Below are 20,894 nucleotides of genomic sequence, written 5' to 3'. Positions count from 1 at the left end.
AGTCCTAGCCCTGCCCTGCCACCTTGGGCAAGTCACAACTTCTTGAGGGCTATTTTCTCAGCTGTTAAATGGTGCAACCCACAGACAATTGTGGGGCCAAGAAGATCCGCCCTTTGTGAATAAGAACTGCCCAGAGGCAAATGGAGTGGGTTTTTAAAATCAGTTCTTCCAAGTTTGCAAGCAGTAGAGAGGTTTAGGAATGCCAAAACCATCCTAACAGCTATAGAGTCTAACAGCAGCTGCTGGATCCTTGCCTCACACCTGCCTAGGTGGTGGTGGTAGGAGGAGTGGGGGTAGTTGCTTCTAGGCTTCAGGGTCTTCTGCCAGATCTCTGTCTCCTTTGGTTGAAACCTAAAGCATTAAACTCTCCTAGGAGCCATGGTACACCTCTGACCAAAAACTCATCCTGGTTCTGGTTCATGTTTCCACTATCCATAAGGACAGAAACAAGTATGTGTGCATACACATGTCTATGCCTGGGAGTAGGATACCATGAGAAAGTCAGTGGGAATCAGCTGTTGCACAAGAGATAAGTGAGAGCAAAGGTACCATACAAACCCATGAAAAGAGATCAGTGAGATGCTTTGGCCCTACACTGTCCCGATACCACTTCCAACATCTTTTTAAATAAGAAATCTGACTCCATTTTTTCCTGCTGACATTTGGCTGCTGACAGCTTTTAAGCAGCACTCCCTCTTCTCCACATCTGGGCAAGCTGTTAAAAAAGCCTAGGTGTGGCCGGGCGTGGTAGCTCACGCCTGTAATCCCAGCACTTTGGGAGGCTGAGACGGGAGGATCACAAGGTCAGGAGATCGAGGCCATCCTGGCTAACACGGTGAAACCCCGTCTCTACTAAAAATACAAAAAATTAGCCGGGTGCGGTGGCGGGCGCCTGTAGTCCCAGCTACACGGGAGGCTGAGGCAGGAGAATGACGTGAACCCGGGAGGCGGAGCTTGCAGTGAGCCAAGATCACGCCACTGCACTCCAGCCTGGGCCACAGAGCCAGACTCCGTCTCAAAAAAAAAAAAAAGCCTAGGTGCTCTTTTTGGTGCTGGCAGATTTCAACTGCGTGCACTGGATACCCTCCTCCCAGCCTCACCCCTTAACCGCAATAAAAGCCCCAAGCTTGTCTCCTTTCCTGGCTCTCTCTAGCCATTTTCTGACCAGCTAGGTGGCCCTCTTTGCTCCCACAGGGAGCCTCAATTATGTAATAAACCTTTTCCGTTGGTGTGGGAAACACTTTCACTCACCGCTGGAAAGGGACCTCCTAGGAGGACAGGTTGCCAAAATCTATTAACTGTTTAAATTGAAATATTAGGGGGAAAGGGAGGAATAGGGAGAGATTTATTAAAGGATACAGAATGACAGGGTCTAGTGTTCTGCACCACTGGAGGGTGACTCTAGTCGATAATATATAGTTTCAAATAGCAATGAGGATATTGAGCAATCCCAACACAAAGAAATGACAAATGTTTGAGATGATAGATATGATAATTACCAGACCTGATCACTATACATTATATGCATTGAAACATTACTATGTACCCCATAAACATATATAACCATTATTTGCCTTTTTTTTTTGTCGGGGTGGGGGGACAGTGTCTTGCTCAATTGCCCGGGCTGGAGTGCAGTGGCATAGTCTTGGCTCACTGCAACCTCTGCCTCCTGGGTTCAAGCGATCCTCCTTCCTCAGCTTCCCGAGTAGCTGGGACTACAGGCATGTGCCACCACACCCGGCTAATGTTTATTGTATTTTTAGTAGAGACAAGGTTTTACCATGTTGGCCAGGGTGATCTCAGACTCCTGACCTCAGGCGATCTGCCCACCTCGGCCTCCCGAAGTGTCGGGATTACAGACATGAGCCACTCCGCCCGGCCTGCCAATTTTTTTTTTTTTTTTTTTTGAGAAGGAGTCTCGCTCTGTCACCCAGGCTGGAGTGCAGTGGCCAGATCTCAGCTCACTGCAAACTCCGCCTCCCGGGTTTACGCCATTCTCCTGCCTCAGCCTCCCGAGTAGCTGGGACTACAGGCGCCCGCCACCTCGCCCGGCTAGTTTTTTGTATTTTTTTAGTAGAGACGGGGTTTCACCGTGTTAGCCAGGATGGTCTCGATCTCCTGACCTCGTGATCCGCCCGCCTCGGCCTCCCAAAGTGCTGGGATTACAGGCTTGAGCCACCGCGCCCGGTCCCAAATTTTTTAAAATACTAAACATTTTTTAAACTGAACAAAGTACAGACAGAGGAAGAAATATTTTCATGGGGTGGACAACTATTGTTTTAGAGGTCAAAGGAATGAAACAAAGAAAGAAAGAAAAACCACTGAACAAGAAAGTCAGAAAGCATGAATGAATTATGATTAAATATGAATGGGAAAATGAATGCTCAATTTTCAATTCCTTTGTAAATAGTTCATAAGTGAGTTAAATTTAGAAAGTTGTTAAAAACTGAAAAAACTAGATAAAAACATTTATTTGTATACACACAAAAATAAATTAGCATATCCGTTCACTAGGCAATTCTAGTTAAAAGAATCATTGCGAGGAGATCATGGATCTAGTTAGAGCTCATTGGGGTCACAACTACATCAGTTTTATTCAGCATTGTATACATAGCACCTAGCACAATATTTTATATGTAGTATGTGCTCAACAAATATTTTTTTGAAACATATACAGATGTATCTGTATGTTCATTCCAATTACTTGTAATATTAAAAAACTAGATATGACAAAATCCATCACTAGGGGAACCGATAAAGGAATCATGGGATTCTCTAACACAAGAATAAAGGTGACCTAGAAAGACATCCAAGATACATTACGTGAAAAAGGGAAGAGGTAGCACAATATAGAGCCTGAGCCAAGTTTGATTTGAAATGTAGACAGTATGTACACAAGAAAAACAGAGGGAACGCCACAAAGTAGTCGATATCCCTCAGGGGTGGCCTTATGGGTGATTTTCAGATTATCTGAAGATTAAAAAAAAAATGTTTACAATGAGGATAAATCACTTTTGACTCAATAAAACATAAAGTTTATTTATTCGTGTTTTTGTAAGAGAAATAACAGGAGACCCCCAAGAGAGTGAGGCAGGCAAGTAGGGCTGTTACAGATGAGAGGGACTTCGGGAAGGGAGTCAGGTGATGTCCATTCACCTTGATGACTGACCAGCATCCAGACTGTGCTCCTCAACTGGTAGGCAATGCTGGTTCATACTAATAAGCTCATACAGGCCGGGCATAGTGGCTCACGTCTGTAATCCCAGCACTTTGGGAGGCCGAGGTAGGCGGATCACGAGGTCAGGAGTTCGAGACTAGCCTGACCAACATGGTGAAACTCCGTCTTTAGTAAAAATACAAAAATTAGCTGGGTGTGGTGGTGTGTGCCTTTAATTCCAGCTACTCAGGAGGCTGAGGCAGGAGAATCGCTTGAACCCGGGAGGCGGAGGTCGCAGTGAGCAGAGATTGCGCTCTAGCCTGGGTGACAGAGTGAGACTCCATCTCCAAAAAAAAAAAAAAAAAAAAAACCTCATAAAAAAGCCTGGCTGGCTCGTACTAATAAACTCACAAAAGAAAAACATATAATTTATTTTAGCAAGTACAACCATCACACAGGCAGTGTGCGTTTTCGTGCCCTGTGACCAGCACATCTCTGTGGGCTGATCTATGAAGGGAATCAAACTCTGACTGAGAAGTCCCTTGATCTGTAGGACCGACTGCCATGGTTCAGAGAGGCTCACAATGGGGATAATTTGCCACAACAACAGTCGAGTCCCTCATCCCTGGGAAGGTTTTTGAGAAATCTGGCTATATGGGCTTCCCGTGCTAAGGAAGGTACCTGGGCATTCACCTTCAGCTTTTATAGCCTTTTTGCAGAAAAAGAAGGATGAACTGATTTGATTTTATATCTTACTAAGTCTAGTCACACTTAATTCTACATCCAGTAAGTTTACACTAACTCACCTTAATTGGAATGTGGGGATGCTGACAAATTCATCAAACATTTAGACCACTTCTTAGGTTATTTCTATCTTTCCATTTGTGTGAATTTTACTAATTAGATTCTGAGAAGGCAATCTTACTGATTTTTAATTTGGGGAACTGCCTTACCACCATCTTCATACACTGCCTCAAAAGGTATGAAGCAGGAAAGAGAGCGGAGGAGGCATGGAAGTCATGAGCTGTCACATGGTTTAGAAAAAAGTTCAAAGAGGCCGGGCGCGGTAGCTCAAGCCTGTAATCCCAGCACTTTGGGAGGCCGAGACGGGCGGATCACGAGGTCAGGAGATAGAGACCATCCTGGCTAACATGGTGAAACCCCGTCTCTACTAAAAAATACAAAAAAAACTAGCCGGGCAAGGTGGCGGGCGCCTGTAGTCCCAGCTACTCAGGAGGCTGAGGCAGGAGAATGGCATAAACCCAGGAGGCAGAGCTTGCAGTGAGCTGAGATCCGGCCACTGCACTCCAGCCTGGGCGACAGAGCGAGACTCCGTCTCAAAAAAAAAAAAGAAAAAAGTTCAAAGAAAAAAGACAGAGAACTAGATATTAGTAGAAACCAAACACCTACCTTAGTCCACTGACAGTGCTAAACACCCTACATGCATTATTCTCATTCAATCCTTCACATAGTGTAATTGTGGTAAGATTAATCCCATTTTATAGATGAGGAAACTAAGGCTTAGAAAGAAGTAAAAAGCTCTTTAAAGTTTGCAGAGTTGAACATGACTAAGAAACAGCAATTTTATGAAAACTCTGGGAGGTTTTAAGAAAACTCAGAATGAAAAGAAGAAAAATTGAAGGAGCAGTTGTAAAGTTTTCTTTCAGGAAATTTGTGAACAGAGGAAAAAAGATGAGAGTGGCAAGAGGAGTAAGAGCCTTTGGGGGCATAGGTTTTTTTTTTTTTTTAAGTTTTGGTAGCCCCGAGAGTGGTTACATAGTATCTACCTGGTACTTGTCATCAGGAACTTGAGAGGTGTTTGAGGTTTGCAGATAAAAGGGAGGGAATAACTGCTACCACAACCAAGAGCATGGGAGGCAAAGGGATTAAGAGAGAACAGCCTGGGTTAAAACATGGGGTGTTTTCTTCCTGTCTTCAAGCCTGTTACTGAAATTTTTTTTTTTTTTTTTTTTTGAGACAGTCTTGCTTTGTTGCCCAGGCTGAAGTGCAGTGGCACGATGTCAGCTCACTGCAACCTCTGTCTCCCAGGTTCAAGCGATTCTCCTGCCTCAGCCTCACGAGTAGCTGGGACTACAGGTGCGGGCCACCACACCCGGCTAATTTTTTGTTATTTTTAGTAGAGACGGGGTTTCACTGTTAGCCAGGATGGTCTCGATCTCCTGACCTCATGATCTACCCGTCTCGGCCTCCCAGAGTGCTGGGATTACAGGCGTGAGCCACTGGGCCTGGCCTGAAATTTTTTTTAAGTACCTACTGCCAGAGCTGAGAGATCAATGTAAAAATGGGAAATATTCTCCTCAGAAGCAATGTCATGTAATGGGAGTTATAGTTTCTGTACTATAATTTAGATGTACTAAGTGTGGTCTAACAGGTTTTTATGGGATTCGTCTGGAAAATTAATACCGTATGTTAACACTTTCTACGGGAAAATGCTTCTAAGGAAGAAACCACCTTACAAACTAATTCAGGTGTGACCCCATCATGATTAGACTATAGAGACTGCCACCACCCAGTTCTGGGTGAGTCAGGAGCAGTATACTATGAAAAGCTGTTACTGCCATCTGCCTCATCTTCTGCCCTTTGAAACAAGTCACAGGATCACAAAATGCCCAGGAGCAAGTGGCTGATCTTTCTAAAAACAGAACAAAACCTTTTCAGTGTTTTGCTTTAAAATAACCAATGATTCCCTGAGACAAGTGGCTGAATATTAGTTTTCTCCCATAGCTCCCTCCCCTTTCGCACCTACCAAAGAAAACAAAGAAGACAATCTGAAAACAATTAAAAGGATTTAAAAATTATTTACTTTTACTTTTATTACAATAAATAATTATCAATAATAGTAATAGAATTAAACAATTTTCAATTAAAACCTACTGCATTACTTTGGGGTTTCACAGCAGCAGAAATAAACATAAATCCAGTGGAAAGGGCAAGGCTTCCAGAATCCAGTGACAAGAAACAGTCTGGTCTTGATTATTTGGGCTAGCAATGGGAAACAGTAATACAGATAATGCAAAAACAATGAAATGCATCGGCATACTCTATTTATACATCACATTATCTGACACTTCAAAATATTCCAGCTAAGTAATTTAAGCAAGCCATGAAGCTCTGTTTCTGCAAGTGTTAGAGTTCTCCCCCAGCAAGCCCGTGGCATAACTGCTCCCAGAGCCACCCTCTGGCCAGAAATGGACCCTATCATGCAGACCTAGAAGCCTCCACCCTGGTGGAAGCAGCCATCTTTCTCAAAGCTCTTTCTGGCTCCCACAACCCATGGTTAAAGGAAAATGGGGAAGTGACATATTTAAAGGGCCTTTCTCCAGGACTGAGATGAACTGGAAGACAGACAGACTGTGGCTCCAGATCAGGAAGAGGCTTCAGAGTAAGGGCCACATGCAGATTAAGTCCACATTAAGAAACAATCTAATAAAGGCTGACCATTTTGCTGATATTCAAGTGGACTGCATGTATATATGAATATAGCATACATACCTATGTAGAGAATATATGCGTACATGTTAAATAGGCATATACACACATCACACCTAACCAGATAAAATAAATGGTACATACATTGCTACTATGAACACAGCAAGGCCCAGACGAATGACTAATATGTTCAATTAAACTACTTGAATTAAACTACTCTCCCTCTCCCCAAAATACTCTGCTTGCGGCAAACATATTCCAGTTGCTCAAGTGGTGTTGTTTCTAGGTTCCTGAGAAGGAATGGAATCGTCCTCTTGTTTTAGAACACTACAGAAAGCCAACTGCAACAGGACCAAGCTAAACAACTCATATATTTGATTTGGCCATGATTCCTGCCACCTATTCTTAGTGACAGGGCATGGAACCTTACTGAGAAAGATATCAATTTCTTTTTCTACAACTGGCTACAAATGTACCGTATTATGTTAGATGGAGGGGGACGGGGGAAGGTGAGCAGCAGGGAGTTTACATGTTGGCAATTATTCATTGTCTTTCCCTTTACCCAGAGAAAATGCTATTTAAAAAAAAAAAAAAATCCTGGAAATTTAGAGTTCAATAATGAATTTTGCTTTCTTGGCACATTTTTGAAATGATCATATCATTACACGTAGATAGGTCTTTATCTCCTGAATGCTCCTCTAGGGAGGCAAGTTATCTAAACAACAAAATAACCTACAAAAAAAGTTAATATTGTGAGTAGTCTCAACTTGTAGTTATTAAACTCAAAGTCTAATGCTGAAAGACAACAGTAATTTAAACAGATTTATTTATTTTTATTATTATTATTTTTTGAGATGGAGTCTTGCTCTGTCACTCTGGCTGGAGTGCAGTGGCATGATCTCCGCTCACTGCAATCTCCATCTCCCAGGTTCAAGCAATTCTCCTGCCTCAGCCTCCCCAGTAACTGGGATTACAGGCACATGCCACCATGCCCAGCTAATTTTTTTGTATTTTTAGTAGTAACAGGGTTTTGCCATGTTGCCCAGGTTGGTCTCAAACTACTCGGCTCAAGCAATCCACGTGCCTTAGCTTCCCAAAGTGCTGGGATTACAGGTGTGAGCCACCGCACCTGCCCCAGATTTTATAATGCTATTCACAGATCTTGCAGAATTATAACAGGCTCCTTCTACAACTTGGTTAGTGACATCAAGTACTAACTAAATATGTTCCAGGTCAAGAACTTACTTTTGATATATTCAAAAAGTGCTTGTCAAGAATATCAGAATCTGGAATTCATGGCAAATTGTGTATCTTTTAATAAAAACCTTAAAATAAATTCTAACTGTAATTGCCACTCATAGAAACTGCTCAAGAGAAGATATTAGCCAAAGAGACATGAAATATCCACAGCATTTAGCTACTCCCTGCGTCTTCAGTACTGTCTCTAACTTCAATTGTAGTATCTGCTGCTGAAAAGAGCAATCTGCTTCCAATTTCAACATAGCATTAAGGTACTCTATAGTCATCATCCAATATACATGCTTTAAAAACAGCACTACTCTGATTTAGCCTGGCTTTCTAAGAATGATTCTCTGGAGAGAAAGACCATATGAATGATCTGTGGAAGACCAGAACAATCCTGCTGCGGTCCAAATGGATTTTCCTAGAGACAAGCCTTTGTTAAAATATTCTAAAATCAGTGTACATGGCACCTTCCAATTCTGGGAACCTGGCCTTTCTAAGCATATGCAATACAACCCCCTTGCTTAAGCTACCTGTGAGAGAGCTACAAATGGCAAAACTTCTTTTGCTACTCTAAATATTAATGCATTAAAAGATCTGTCTAGATAGGGAGCAGATCCCTGCTTTAAAAAAAATAGATTATTATCTCTTGCATATTTGTTTACTAAAGAGCAAAGCATATTACTAGCATGCAGGCTTAAAAAGTTACATTTATTCTGCACTGTAGAAACACTGGAAATGAACAGCCAACAAATCCAATTCCCACAGCTCCATGCAAGGAAGAAGCATATCACCACTTTCTCTGGAAAAGTTAGACAACCACGATTAACCATACACCCTACAATAACTGCCTGCCAATGTCAGTCATTTGTAGCACTGTCAAACATAAAAACTAAAATATGCAAATCACATGGGTTACATAATCAATAAAGGAAAATCAGAAATTTACTTAAGCTTCCTAAAATGCCCAGAGCATCATACGTTCAAGTTTCAGAGATTTAACACCGTTTTACTTTTAAAACTGTCACTTTAAATGTACATGTCAAAGTGCTTCAAATGTAGCATACTAGTTAAAATTCTTCCTGGAAGGTTCTAGTGCTGGCAGCTAACTTACTCAAGTTATTCACCCACAGGGTGTTCAAGAAAGGGCATGCTGCCTTACAAAGACACCTCAATGGGACACAGAAAATTCTGGTCTGACTTCACAAATTTTCTATAGGGTACTTAAATCCAGAACTGAGGTCAAGATAAGGCCACTCTGAACACAGGCATCAACACAACCAAAGATTTCTGTATCTGGTTTTGGTTCTTTGGGGATCCAAAGTCAAAAGTTCCAGCCCATCAAGCTTACTTTGTTCCCTCTGGCACGTTCCCAGTCCTTGACTAGTCGAGATCTAAGGCAATCAAGGAGGTCTGAATGTGGCAACATCTAGGGGCAACAAGGCAAGACCTGAGAGGGCAGCCTCTCTCCTAGGTGGTGGGTAGTTAAGAGGAAACCCAGGTGAAGAACGAAGACGAAGAATTACAAATAGGCTTCTATATAAAATATAAAGGGGAAAAGTGCCTCTGACTCAAACACCTTCAGATTATCTTTTTATTCTTCATAGGTCATAGAGTCAAAGTCTGTTATGGAAGCAAGGTACATTCCAAATGCATTTTGACTGACTACAAAAATAAACCAGTTCTTTGAAAACCACACTTAGGAAACTTTCAAATTCATAGGATATTTCAAATTCACAGGATGTTAAAGTCCCTTCTTCCCTTTAAAGTGGAAACTACGCCTGCTTTTTCCTTTGTATATTCTCCCAAAGCTCAGGCTCCAGGTCATAATCAATACTCTTTTGGTACCTATTTAGAATTCGGGTAACTCTAGACATACACTCCCCTCCTCTCAGTGCCTCTATATTAGAATAAATAACATGATGGTATGAGTACTGTAACATCCTAACCACAATCAGCATTTAGCTTTGTTTTTAAAATTAGAATTAAAAGTATTTCAATAATGACATTAAAATGACAAGGAGGAATATTTAGCTTTTTATTTGGAAGTTATTCACTCTATTACCCTTAAGACTAAAACCCATAAACTCTATCAATTACCTATTTGTGGAAGAATGACACTGCAAACCGTGGCAATGTCAAACTGTGTACTGCACGAAAAGCATGGATAATATGAAAGGATCACAAAAGGCAGCATTAGCATTCTCTATCCAGGTATTATTTAATCTCTTTATCCCATGCCCCCCTCAAATATAGGAGAATTATTATCTGATAAGCCTGAAAGGACTTTTTTAAATACCATAACCTAAAAAGACACTTCTTACAGGTATATGCAACTTTGGTCAGCAGAAAACACAACACGACCCTCTGGCCTAGCTAAGGCACTCTATTCTGAAAGTACAGAAAACATGCACGTATGCTCCTTATTATGGCATTGCTCCCCAAAAGGCAGCTCACACTGTATGCTGGGGAGAAAGGCTGGGACATGAAGTCACCCACAATTATCATGCATAAGCTTGAGAGACCTTTCATACTTTGGAAATGTTGTAGTAATTGGCATGACATAAATGCACACAGCTATCTGTAATGAAGTCCTGCTTCAGCTGCTATATCTCTAGACAACAAATGGCGGCTCTCAAGATGCACTTTCAAGAGTGGCAGACTAAAACAAGAAAAAGAGTTCGCAGTACACTAAAGATTCACAAGTATCCCGAAACAGTGAATTGCTCAATTTCACTTTCCCCTTGTTGACAGCCACTTTTCTTTCATCGAACAATGTCAATAAAACTGACTATGGCATCATTCTTTACCACCATAGGGAAACAAGTCACACAGTACGGCACAAAACAATTTCCAAATAAATTTGATACAACCAAAAGAGGGCAGAAACACACTTTTGAAGTAAAAGGGCCCCCAAACTACAGAACGTGACCTTAATGCCAGAAGTAAAGGGTATTTTTACTATACTGTACAAGGTCAAGAAAGCCTGTGGTCCAAATCTGTCATTTTATAAATATTTATCAGTTCTTTTCTTATATAATACAGATTAATCTCATTCTTGTGTATAAGGTCAACAAAATGGTAAAATAATTAGCTTAGAAATCTTAAAACAAAGCTTTTTCCCTACCCCCAATTAACACTTTATTCAGTTCAATTTTACAGATCACAAAGAACAAGGTATACAAAAAATAGTTATCGTCACTTAATTGGTTAATTCTCTGACTTCCATGATGGCAATTAACAAACATGGGATCATTATCTGCATTTTTCTGCATCCATTTCTCATCTATTTCCAACGTTCATCTGTGTCTCAGAGAAAGTCACCAAATACACCTCAACCTTTACAATTTTTTAAAATGAGTATAGAACCATGAGCTAGTGCCGTGACTCATTTCTAATAACTTGAATGACAATGATTGGAATTTATAAATTTTAAAAATGAAACATCAATTGCAGTTATTTTTTACAAAGCAGCAGACTGAAATTCAACAAAGAAATACACTATAATTAAATTTAACAATGGTCACATTCATAAATAGTTACGAATTTAATTACATATCAACACAGTGGTGCCTATGTTATCCAAGTGCAGCCTGTCCAAAAAAAGGAGGTTTAAGATACACTCTTCATTCAAGCACAAACTTCATTCAGTGAAAAATAAAAGAAAATCAGCAAGTAAATTTCACCACCACCAAATTAAATGAAGACAAGTAAAAAAGAAACAGAATATCCACATCATGAAAAAATATGGTCTACACAACAACTACACTAAAATTAAAGGGATTTTTATGTTTGTCAGTAAACCTCAGAAATTACTCCAAGTCACAGTAACACTAAAGGGGGCATGTACTCAGTAAGGCATATGTATCAAAAGTTTTCAAGTGGGGAAATGGACAAGCTGGGGAAGTCAGAATTTCTCTCTGTTTTATCTTGTATGAAATAAAAAACACAGCACCCTACCCTGAAAAAAGAGAGAGGGGAAGGACAGACAGACAGACAAAGTGAATCAAAAAATTAATTTTGGTCATAGAGAGGTTCATGAAATTCCTAACTCCTATTTATATTTATCTTACAAGGTACTTTTATCTGCATTCCTCAGAAGTCATTATCATAAGACTGGGACTGTCACATGCATTCCTACAATCAGAGCTCACAGGCACCAAATCTCAGGAACCTGCAGCTGAAGGGGGGAAAATGCCACATCTAAACAATGAACCATCCCAATGGGTGAGCTATAATTACAACCCATTCTCAAATTTTCAACTGATTATTTCTCTTTAGGAGAAAATTAAACCATTTATCAAGATCTGTTCCATAATAAAGAGAGCTAGAATACTAGAGAATCTAAATATATATTAGCTAAATGTGTTAGTTCTCTTACCATTTGAGGACAAAAGCCATTTTCAGGGGAAAGAGAAACCAGTATTTGGCAACTGTCTATTGTTTGGTAATCACTGGCATCTCTTGGTGAAGGTGACTTATTTTTATCCTTTCCCTATACTAGATTTGGACTATTGCTACTCCCACTATTACAAAGTACCAAATATGAAAACACACTATGGTTTTCTGAGTGTTATCAGTGATCTGAAACCAATTTTGGTATTTAAAAAAACAAAAAAAACAAAAAGCAAAGCATTTTTAACCCTGCATGAATCACAACATTGTAAACTCATGAAGTCAGAACCACTAGGAACATTTTGCTGGTCTAACATACATTCTGCTCAACCAAAATGTCACATAGTTTTATAAAAAATAAAATAGGCCGAGAGTTAGTAGGTCCAAAATTTCACAAGTTCAGATTACATGTATCATTCCTGCTGTCCAAGTATCATACTGAGATCCCATGTCTGTCAAGCAGATCAGTCTAGTTCAATGGTGATGGAGGAAATATTTACAAGCATTTATTTACAGTACTTCTTTCTGCCCAAAGAAAGATTATTACAGGCCAATATTCTTTTCTTCCATTCCTAGTCAATCTGAGTTTGGTTTCCTCAATGAGAAGGGGTAAATCTGAAAATGGCTGCTCAGCTGCTTTACCTATGAAAAATCAGAACATGAGACAGTGACAAATACGTACCTTATTGTGTTTTTAAAAGCACACAGAATTTACCCTAGAGATAACAATTTATTGACATGGCAAAAATCATGAGAAATACTGAAAAGGTTTTTCTGGATTAGGACAGCTATAGAAGCTAGACAGCTAAATGGGAGTACTAGAACTACCCTGGGAAAGTTTGGACTTAGAACTAAAATCTAGACTCCAGAACCCTCCAGAGCACTCGAATTCACATCCAAATCTGAAAAACTAGAGGATTAGTTGACCTGTAGTATCTAGATCAAGTAATAATATTTATAGTTAGACTCAATATTCAGCTTGCTACACATTTCTAAGTAATCACTCCTAATCCCAATGAAATAGTCAAAAACTAGATCTATGAATTTGGAGAGGCTTTATTAGTTAGGGTATCTCTAGTGGGAAGGCAAGAGCTTAAAGGCCAGGGAGTGTATGTCATTTACTTGATACCTATTATTTACATTTCAGTAGTTAAAGTGAATGTTTTGTGTGGCCTAGCAAGTTTTAACTTCTGGCCAGAAGTTGTAGACGTGGTCAAAGAACACAAAGACAGACAAAAAAGATGATCCTAATTTGTTTTCCAGTTAGCCTCTTATTTATTTTCCAGGTTTTTAACAATGAAAATGTAGTACCTTTGTAATTTAAAGAAAAGCGTATTTTGGTTTGGTTTGGTATGTTTGTAGCTTTCTAAAGATATGCTTCTAAAAGGCTATAGCAAATGAAAACAATTTAAAAAGACACTGGCAAATGGATATTCTATGTCATGCATATACTGATGAAATATCAGGAAAAAGGCCCAAGAGTGTTGCTATAAGGCATATAAGGTTACATTTGTAAAAATAAAAACAAAAATAATTATGTCTTGTAGCACAATTCATCACAGCATTTTTCTCCTTAACAATTGTATCTAGTTTGTTCTAACAAATGAGGGCAACTTTGTAGAGAAACACTAAGGGAAGAAAGCCCAAGTTTAGCAACATATGCAAGGTATAAAGTTGTTATCAAGCGTGATAGCTGCCTCTCCCACTTAAAAACTGTGTATGAAAATACAGAAGATATTTTGTTTCTCAAATGGATTTACAGCAGGGTTCCTTTCAAAACAAGCACACCAAATAGAAATGTTTGAAGAGTCATAAAAGTGTGAATACCCTGTCACAACCCCATTCCTATGAAATTATCCTCGGAAAATAAAGTAAATGAAACAAAAATATTCCAGATTGTTTACGCCAACATTTTTTTCTTTCTTTCTTTCTATTTATTTATTTTTTATTTTTTTTGAGACAGGGTCTCACTTTGTCACCCAGGCTGGAGCACAGTGGCACCATCTCAGCTCACTGCAGCCCTGACCTCCTGGGCTCCAGTGATCCTCCCACCTCAGCCCTCCAAGTAGCTGGGACTACAGGCCTGCACCACCACACCTGGCTAATTTTTTTGTATTTTTTGTAGAGACAGGGTGTTGCAATGTTAGCCAGGGTGGTCTCGAACTCCTGAGCTCAAGTGATCCACCCGCCTCAGCCTCCCAAAGTGCTAGGATTACAGGCATGAGCCACCACACCCAGCCTAGGGCAATATTTCTAATGGTGAAAATCTGGAAACAACCTAAATGATTAACTGTGCTGTGCAGGGTCATTATTAAGTAATCTCCTTGGTGGAATATTGCACAGCCTATGTTAAAATATGTAAAATAATTAGAAAAGAATGTTAAGTGAAAGAAAAACCACATGGTTCTGTTTGATTTCATTATATCTGTATTCGTCCATTCTCCTAAAATTAGTTTTAGAAGAAAATATCAAGCTTACAAAACATTTCTTAAAATCTCTTTTCTTCTATATTCCCCCTTATTTATTAATTTTGCTGATGAGGGCTCAAGAATAACATACATGAAGTAAAACCTCAAATAACGCAAAAGTCTTCCTTCAGTTTGAAATTCTAATCTCCCTCACCACAATTGCTGCAAACTGGGCAGCGGGAGGGAAAACGCACTACACAACCAATTATAGTTTCTTTCCAAATGTTGTTAATGAACAATAAAAATGCCCCTAAAGCTAAAGAAGCAAGTGAAGAAATCGATAATCAACAAATGTGGGCCGGGCGCGGTGGCTCAAGCCTGTAATCCCAGCACTTTGGGAGGCCGAGACGGGCGGATCACGAGGTCAGGAGATCGAGACCATCCTGGCTAATACGGTGAAACCCCGTCTCTACTAAAAAATACAAAAAACCAGCCGGGCGACGAGGCGGGCGCCTGTAGTCCCAGCTACTCGGGAGGCTGAGGCAGGAGAATGGCGTCAACCCGGGAGGCGGAGCTTGCAGTGAGCTGAGAGCCGGCCACTGCACTCCAGCCTGGGCGGCAGAGCAAGACTCGGTCTCAAAAAAAAAAAAAAAACAAAAAACAAATGTGATTATCTGATCCCATATAACTAAAGGCTCAAACAGTTTACAATTCTACTCACCAAGAAAATGGCTTATACATACCCACTTACAATAGGAACTAATTCCTCACAATAATTATCCAGCCTTAAAATCATTTGTAATTACAGTAATATACTCATTACAGAAACAATATCTGAAATTAAACATCTGGATATTATTCAAAATTTAGAGAATATCCCAAAACCCTTACAGCTACTATAATAAGCTACTTTCTTTTTAAAATTTTCCATTGCCTCCTTTCTACTCGGAGGCATTTATTGGTTCCATTTATAAGACCCAAATTGAGCCAATTTTGCTGTAGATTACTCACCACTCGTACTCCATAATGGATGTGGGCCAGAGTAAAAGCCGTTGTTAATGTATACAGGAGAATGCTCTCAACGTAAGAGGCTACTCCTAGGTTTACCACTAAGACAACCAAGAAGAGAGGAACCAGCAACCAATTCAAAGTTGGACACCGGGTACTACTCATTTGGCAAACAATCAGCTGACACTGGACGTTAGTTTAAAAAAATAAGAGAGAAAAAAAGAAAAATTTCATTAGCAAAGCACTTCCAAAACTAGTCATTCCAACATTTGAAAAGCATTTAAGTACCTGAACCAACACACTTACATTATCTAAGTTCAGAAGTTCTCATGCTTAGGGGCCCGACTGGACCCCTGGCCCTGCCCAAAAACCCATGCACCCTCACAGTGTGTGTCAGAAGAGGCTGGAAGATAACTGAATAAGGATGCTATAGAAGGCATTCTTTCACTGGGCAACAGTTTGAATAAAAGAAATTTCTCTCAATTTTAAGATTCTATGATATGTAAAAAAAAAAAAAAAATTCAAAATAGCCTCCCACACCCCCACACAATTAAGTTTCTTTATAGCAATGATGAAGAAGTGCTACCTCCAGTTCAGTCCCATTGCCATAATTAATATCTCAAAACCTCTTTGGCTTCTTTATTTTTGAAGCGCTTACTTAAATATAATTCTTTCAGAGATACTTTTTATACAATGCATTAGTGTTTTTAGATGTTTAAACCCTATAAAGTCAGCAGGACTTGGGATATTACACACGTTACAAACATGGAAACATAAGATGAGTAGCTAAGTTACAAAATAAAAATAAAAACTTCTAAGGAACTGGCCTGAGCTAGAACACAGACCTTCTGGCTTTCAGGACTATCAGGGTCTTTTCTCAACTCCTGATCTCTGCTTCCTGTCTGCTCTCTTGCACAGTCCAGCATGGAAAGGAATTTATAAAAATATGTTATTACAAAGTTTTAAATTCCACGTTCCTAATCTTAAAATCAGCTGATTTTTAAAGTGTGTGTTTTCTCTTTCTCAAAAATCTCTTCCAAGCTTCCTAGAATAATCATTTAAGTCTACAGCCATTTCAGTCATACTGGTAATATATTTAGAGTCTAAAGGGAATCTATAAATTTTTTTCCATGAATTCTTCAGCAGGCAGCCAAAATAAAAAATTCAAGTGTGCCACAGTTCCAAAATACTACTGTAGTCTCCAATCCTATTGGTTTCAAAGGGCAAAACAAAAAAATTTTCAGCATTTCAGTTTTTGAGGTTACTATTCTTTCGAATTTCTGAAATAAAAATCTTTAAATTAAAATCTGTTTATTCTAATATTAAAGATTTTTCAAATGATCAAATTCTGTCATACATTCCTAATATATATTATGATTTTTAAAAGAAAAAAAACTTACTGTGCTGTTGGCAAAGGCTGTTCCAACCATAAAGTAGAATACTCTAGGATGTAGCTCTAAAATATCTGAAGGTGACCAAAGGATCCATGCTGTAGACAAAATGAACAGCAAGCATGGAGAAAATAAGGGAACCACAGCTTCATAGATTGAATTGTGTTTCAAGGTGTTATTTTTATAGCTTCTGGAAAAAAAAAAACAAGTAATATTAAAAAATTAAGTAATATAAAGAACATTATTACATATAAATTATACAGTACTTGTACTGTAGTTTATAGTTTTCTTATTTATACACTTATTTTATACTCACAATAATCTTGTGGCATAGACAGAACCAACATCATTAATCCCATTTTACAGACAGGCTAAGTGAGGATAAGAGAATTTAAATTTACAAAACTTGCTACCAAGTGGCAGGGCCAGGGTTAGAACTGAAATCTTCTGACCTCTAATCCCATTTCTTTCTCTTTAAACCAAACTATCAACTGCTATGCTAAGAATATAAAGATGAATAAAATTTGGACTTTGTTCTATGAGATATTCTAATGGGGGAAATAAGATGAACATAAAATATTAGAAGAGTACCTCAAAGTGCAGCTTTGACACAAAGTGATAGAGAACTTAGAGTGAGACAGAGCTCACATGAAAGACTCTGAGGTGCGACTGGCATACCACATCTCAGTGTCTCTAAGCACACAGGAGGTTATACAATACATGTCTGCTCAGCTGAAGAGAGCTCCAAATTCCAGTCCTGCTTCCGCCACTCATGACACGACCTTGGGTAATATGTTGCCCAGTCAGAGCCTGGCTGTTATAAAATGAGGAGAAAATGTAGAGAAATAATCTCTACATCCTTCAGAGCTTTAAACTGTATGGCTTCTATAAATGACTGCCAGCTCCAATAAATGAAGAAGTTTAATAGAGCTTGGTTTAACATAAATAAGATTCTGCTACGCAGATTTCAGAACTAAAGGATGAAGTGGGAAGTGTAAGAAAATGTTTCAACCAGAAGAAAAAGGAGCAAAGGAAACAGTGGGAGCAAAATTACTAAGGAAGGAACGAGCAAAATATATTCAGGACACAATAGGCAAATTCAGCGTGGCTGAGCAAAAGTGGAGAAGCACATAGATCAGAGAAATGAAACTCCACCTGAGCAACTCCCTTCTCCCCACAACCCAGACAGGAAGTTCTGTAGAAGGGCTATTTAAGACAAGTCAGCACAGGTCCAGTTTGGTCCTAAACTATACACATTCAGAATTTTTATGATCTTGCTAATTTTTTTTTTTTTTTTTTTTGATACAGAGTCTTGCTCTGTCGCCCGGGCTGGAGTGCAGTGCACGCCCTTGGCTCACTGCAACCTCCGCCTCCCAGGTTCAAGCAATTCTCCTGCCTCAGCCTCCTGAGTAGCTGGCATTACAGGCACGCGCCACCACACACGGCTAATTTTTATATTTTTAGTAGACAGAGGTTTCACCATGTTGGTCAGGCTGGTCTCAAACCTGACCTCATGATCTGCCCACCTCAGCCTCCCAAAGTGTTGGGATTATAGGTGTGAGCCACCACACCTGGCCTCATTAGAAGACTATTTGATTAGTCCAAAACCATAAAAAAAGAACTAGTAGTTTTGTGCTGTGTTTGCAATGACTACATTACCCACCACAGACACCCCAAACTATCCTACCCCATTCTAGACTTAAAATACAGGTTTTGTGACCTTTTCAAAATGTCCTGATTCCAAAAGGAAAATAGATCCCTAAGTTCAGCTAACAACTGCTAAAACTTCATATTTCTTGCCCATTTAAAAAATAAAATACTTACCTGAAAAAGTTTAGTAAACTCATTGGAAGAGTCACACACAACGCACAACCTAAAGGGAATAATTATTCAATTATTATGCTTATTCAAGAGTGATTATTACATTATCACTGAATCATGCAAAACAAATTTTTAGACCCCAAACATTTCAGGTTCAAGTTTACTTCTGTAATAAAATTAAATACATTTATAAACAACATTTACAACAGGAAGAGTGGTAGTACAATTTGGTGATTCAGAGGGCAGACTCAAAGAGCCAGCTGGGCCTCAATTTCAGCTGTACCATGAACTGATTATGGGACTTCAGGCAAGTTGGTGTTTTACTGCCTCAGTTTCCTTATTTATAAAATAGAGATAACAGTTGTAGCAACCCCACAGAGCTTTGAGAAGTGAATGAGTTATGACATGTTAAGATACCTGGAACAGTATGGGGTACCAAAACTGCACAGTAAGCATGAGCTACTCAAAGGGGGAATCCTGTTGCTTCACATTTATTTTTTACTTTCCTAGTTTGTTTGTTTTTTTGGAAACAGGGTCTGGGTATATTCCAGGCTGGTCACTGGTCACGAACTCCTGGGTCAAGCAATCCTCCTACATCAGGCTTCTGAGCAGCTGAGACTACAAGCATGAGCCACCGCACCCAGTCTTCCTAGCATTTTCAATTTCTCCCCCTAGCTACTTCCATCTGCACACTGGTTCTCTTCCCACAAACTTTAAAATAAAGATGGCCTTCCCAAGAAACCCTGCCATTGATTCTACTGTCCTCACTATCTACTATCTTCTGCTTTGTCTTATCATTTGCTAAACTTTTCAGTTGTCCTCAATTTCTTAGAACCTTTTTATTCACTGTGTTCCAACTTTGCAGAAATTATACTCTTGAAATTTACCAAGCTTTCCTAATGTTCAAATTCAGTGTCGTTTTTTCATTCCTGACTCCTGAGTGAAATGCCTTGGTTGACTATCCACTAAACTGAAATTCTTTCCTCCCTTTGCCTTTGTGATGCCATTCTCCCTATGTTTCCACTAGCCATCTCACCATTTCATTCTGTATCCTTTGTTGGCAATTCTACTTCCTGCATATTACTTCTGGGTGCCCCACTGTACTTATACTCTCAATCTCTCTCTCTCTCTCTCTCTCTCTCTCTCTCTGAGAATCTTCTTTTAAAGCTCAATTACAAGCTTACAAAAGATGATTGCAAAATCTAGTTACGGACTCTTGGGCAAACTCTAACAATCTGAACTTTAGATTCCAGTTGTACAATGGGGATGGGTTGAACTAGTTTCTAGTGTCCCTTACATCTTTAAAATTCTTTGATCCTATGATCTATAGTGATATAAGTTCCTAATTATTTTCTCTCTCAAACTCCGAATCAATATATCTGGCAAGCTGCTGGGCACTTCATTTGGATGTTCCATTGTCATGCAACATATTAGCCCCAGTTTGTCTATTCCAGTTACCTGGTGACTCTACTTGGTTTGAGGGTCAATGCAGCTATGGCCTTAAAGATTTCTTAAAGGTAGAAAACATTCCTTCTAAACAATTCCTAAGACATTTGGCTTAATCTTATCTTAAAACCCAACAGAAATCTTATCTCTAAAAAAGAAGTACTCTGCTACTTCCAAGCCCAAGTAGAACAAAGTTCCCCAAATTAGACGAACTTAGAGGGGAAAAAAGTTCCCCAAATTAGACGAACTTAGAGGGAAAGGAAAGAGAAGACCACCAGAGGTCCTCAGTGTTCTCAGAAATTTTTAGCAGCTTACTCCATGTAAAGCTGGGAAGCACTGGAGGGAAGCCAAGGCTAAATGAATTAACGCAGAATTACTCGTAGCTCCGAGGTGTCGGAAATAGGCTGAGACAAACTAGCAAAAGATTTGCCACCAAGAGTAATTTTAGTTTTAAAAATATTGAAATAACTATCTCCAGTATAGTGAGCATGTAGAAAGCCGGGGCTCTATACAGGTTGCCAAAGAGAAAGGCTGCATCTTTTGTTTCTTCTCTTTAGTACTTAATATACTTTTCTG

The 20,894-nt window shown here is 39.4% G+C and overlaps 1 protein-coding gene across 1 annotated transcript in view; it reads right to left on the bottom strand.

The window, feature by feature from the left end:
• Positions 1-5,956: 5,956 nt before the first annotated feature.
• The window catches only part of SELENOI (selenoprotein I), a 51,104-nt gene continuing 36,166 nt past the window's right edge, over positions 5,957-20,894 (bottom strand). The window contains exons 7-10 of the mRNA XM_010383026.2: positions 18,876-18,924; positions 17,061-17,241; positions 15,664-15,846; positions 5,957-12,886 (exon numbers count right to left, since the gene is read on the bottom strand). Of these exons, the coding sequence (XP_010381328.2) occupies positions 12,788-12,886; positions 15,664-15,846; positions 17,061-17,241; positions 18,876-18,924 (512 nt within the window). The 3' untranslated portion in view covers positions 5,957-12,787. The remainder of the gene's footprint in view (positions 12,887-15,663; positions 15,847-17,060; positions 17,242-18,875; positions 18,925-20,894) is intronic.

Source organism: Rhinopithecus roxellana, chromosome 17, assembly GCF_007565055.1.
Source record: "Rhinopithecus roxellana isolate Shanxi Qingling chromosome 17, ASM756505v1, whole genome shotgun sequence".
Taxonomy (NCBI): domain Eukaryota; kingdom Metazoa; phylum Chordata; class Mammalia; order Primates; family Cercopithecidae; genus Rhinopithecus; species Rhinopithecus roxellana.
This window is presented reverse-complemented; position numbering and strand designations above follow the sequence as displayed.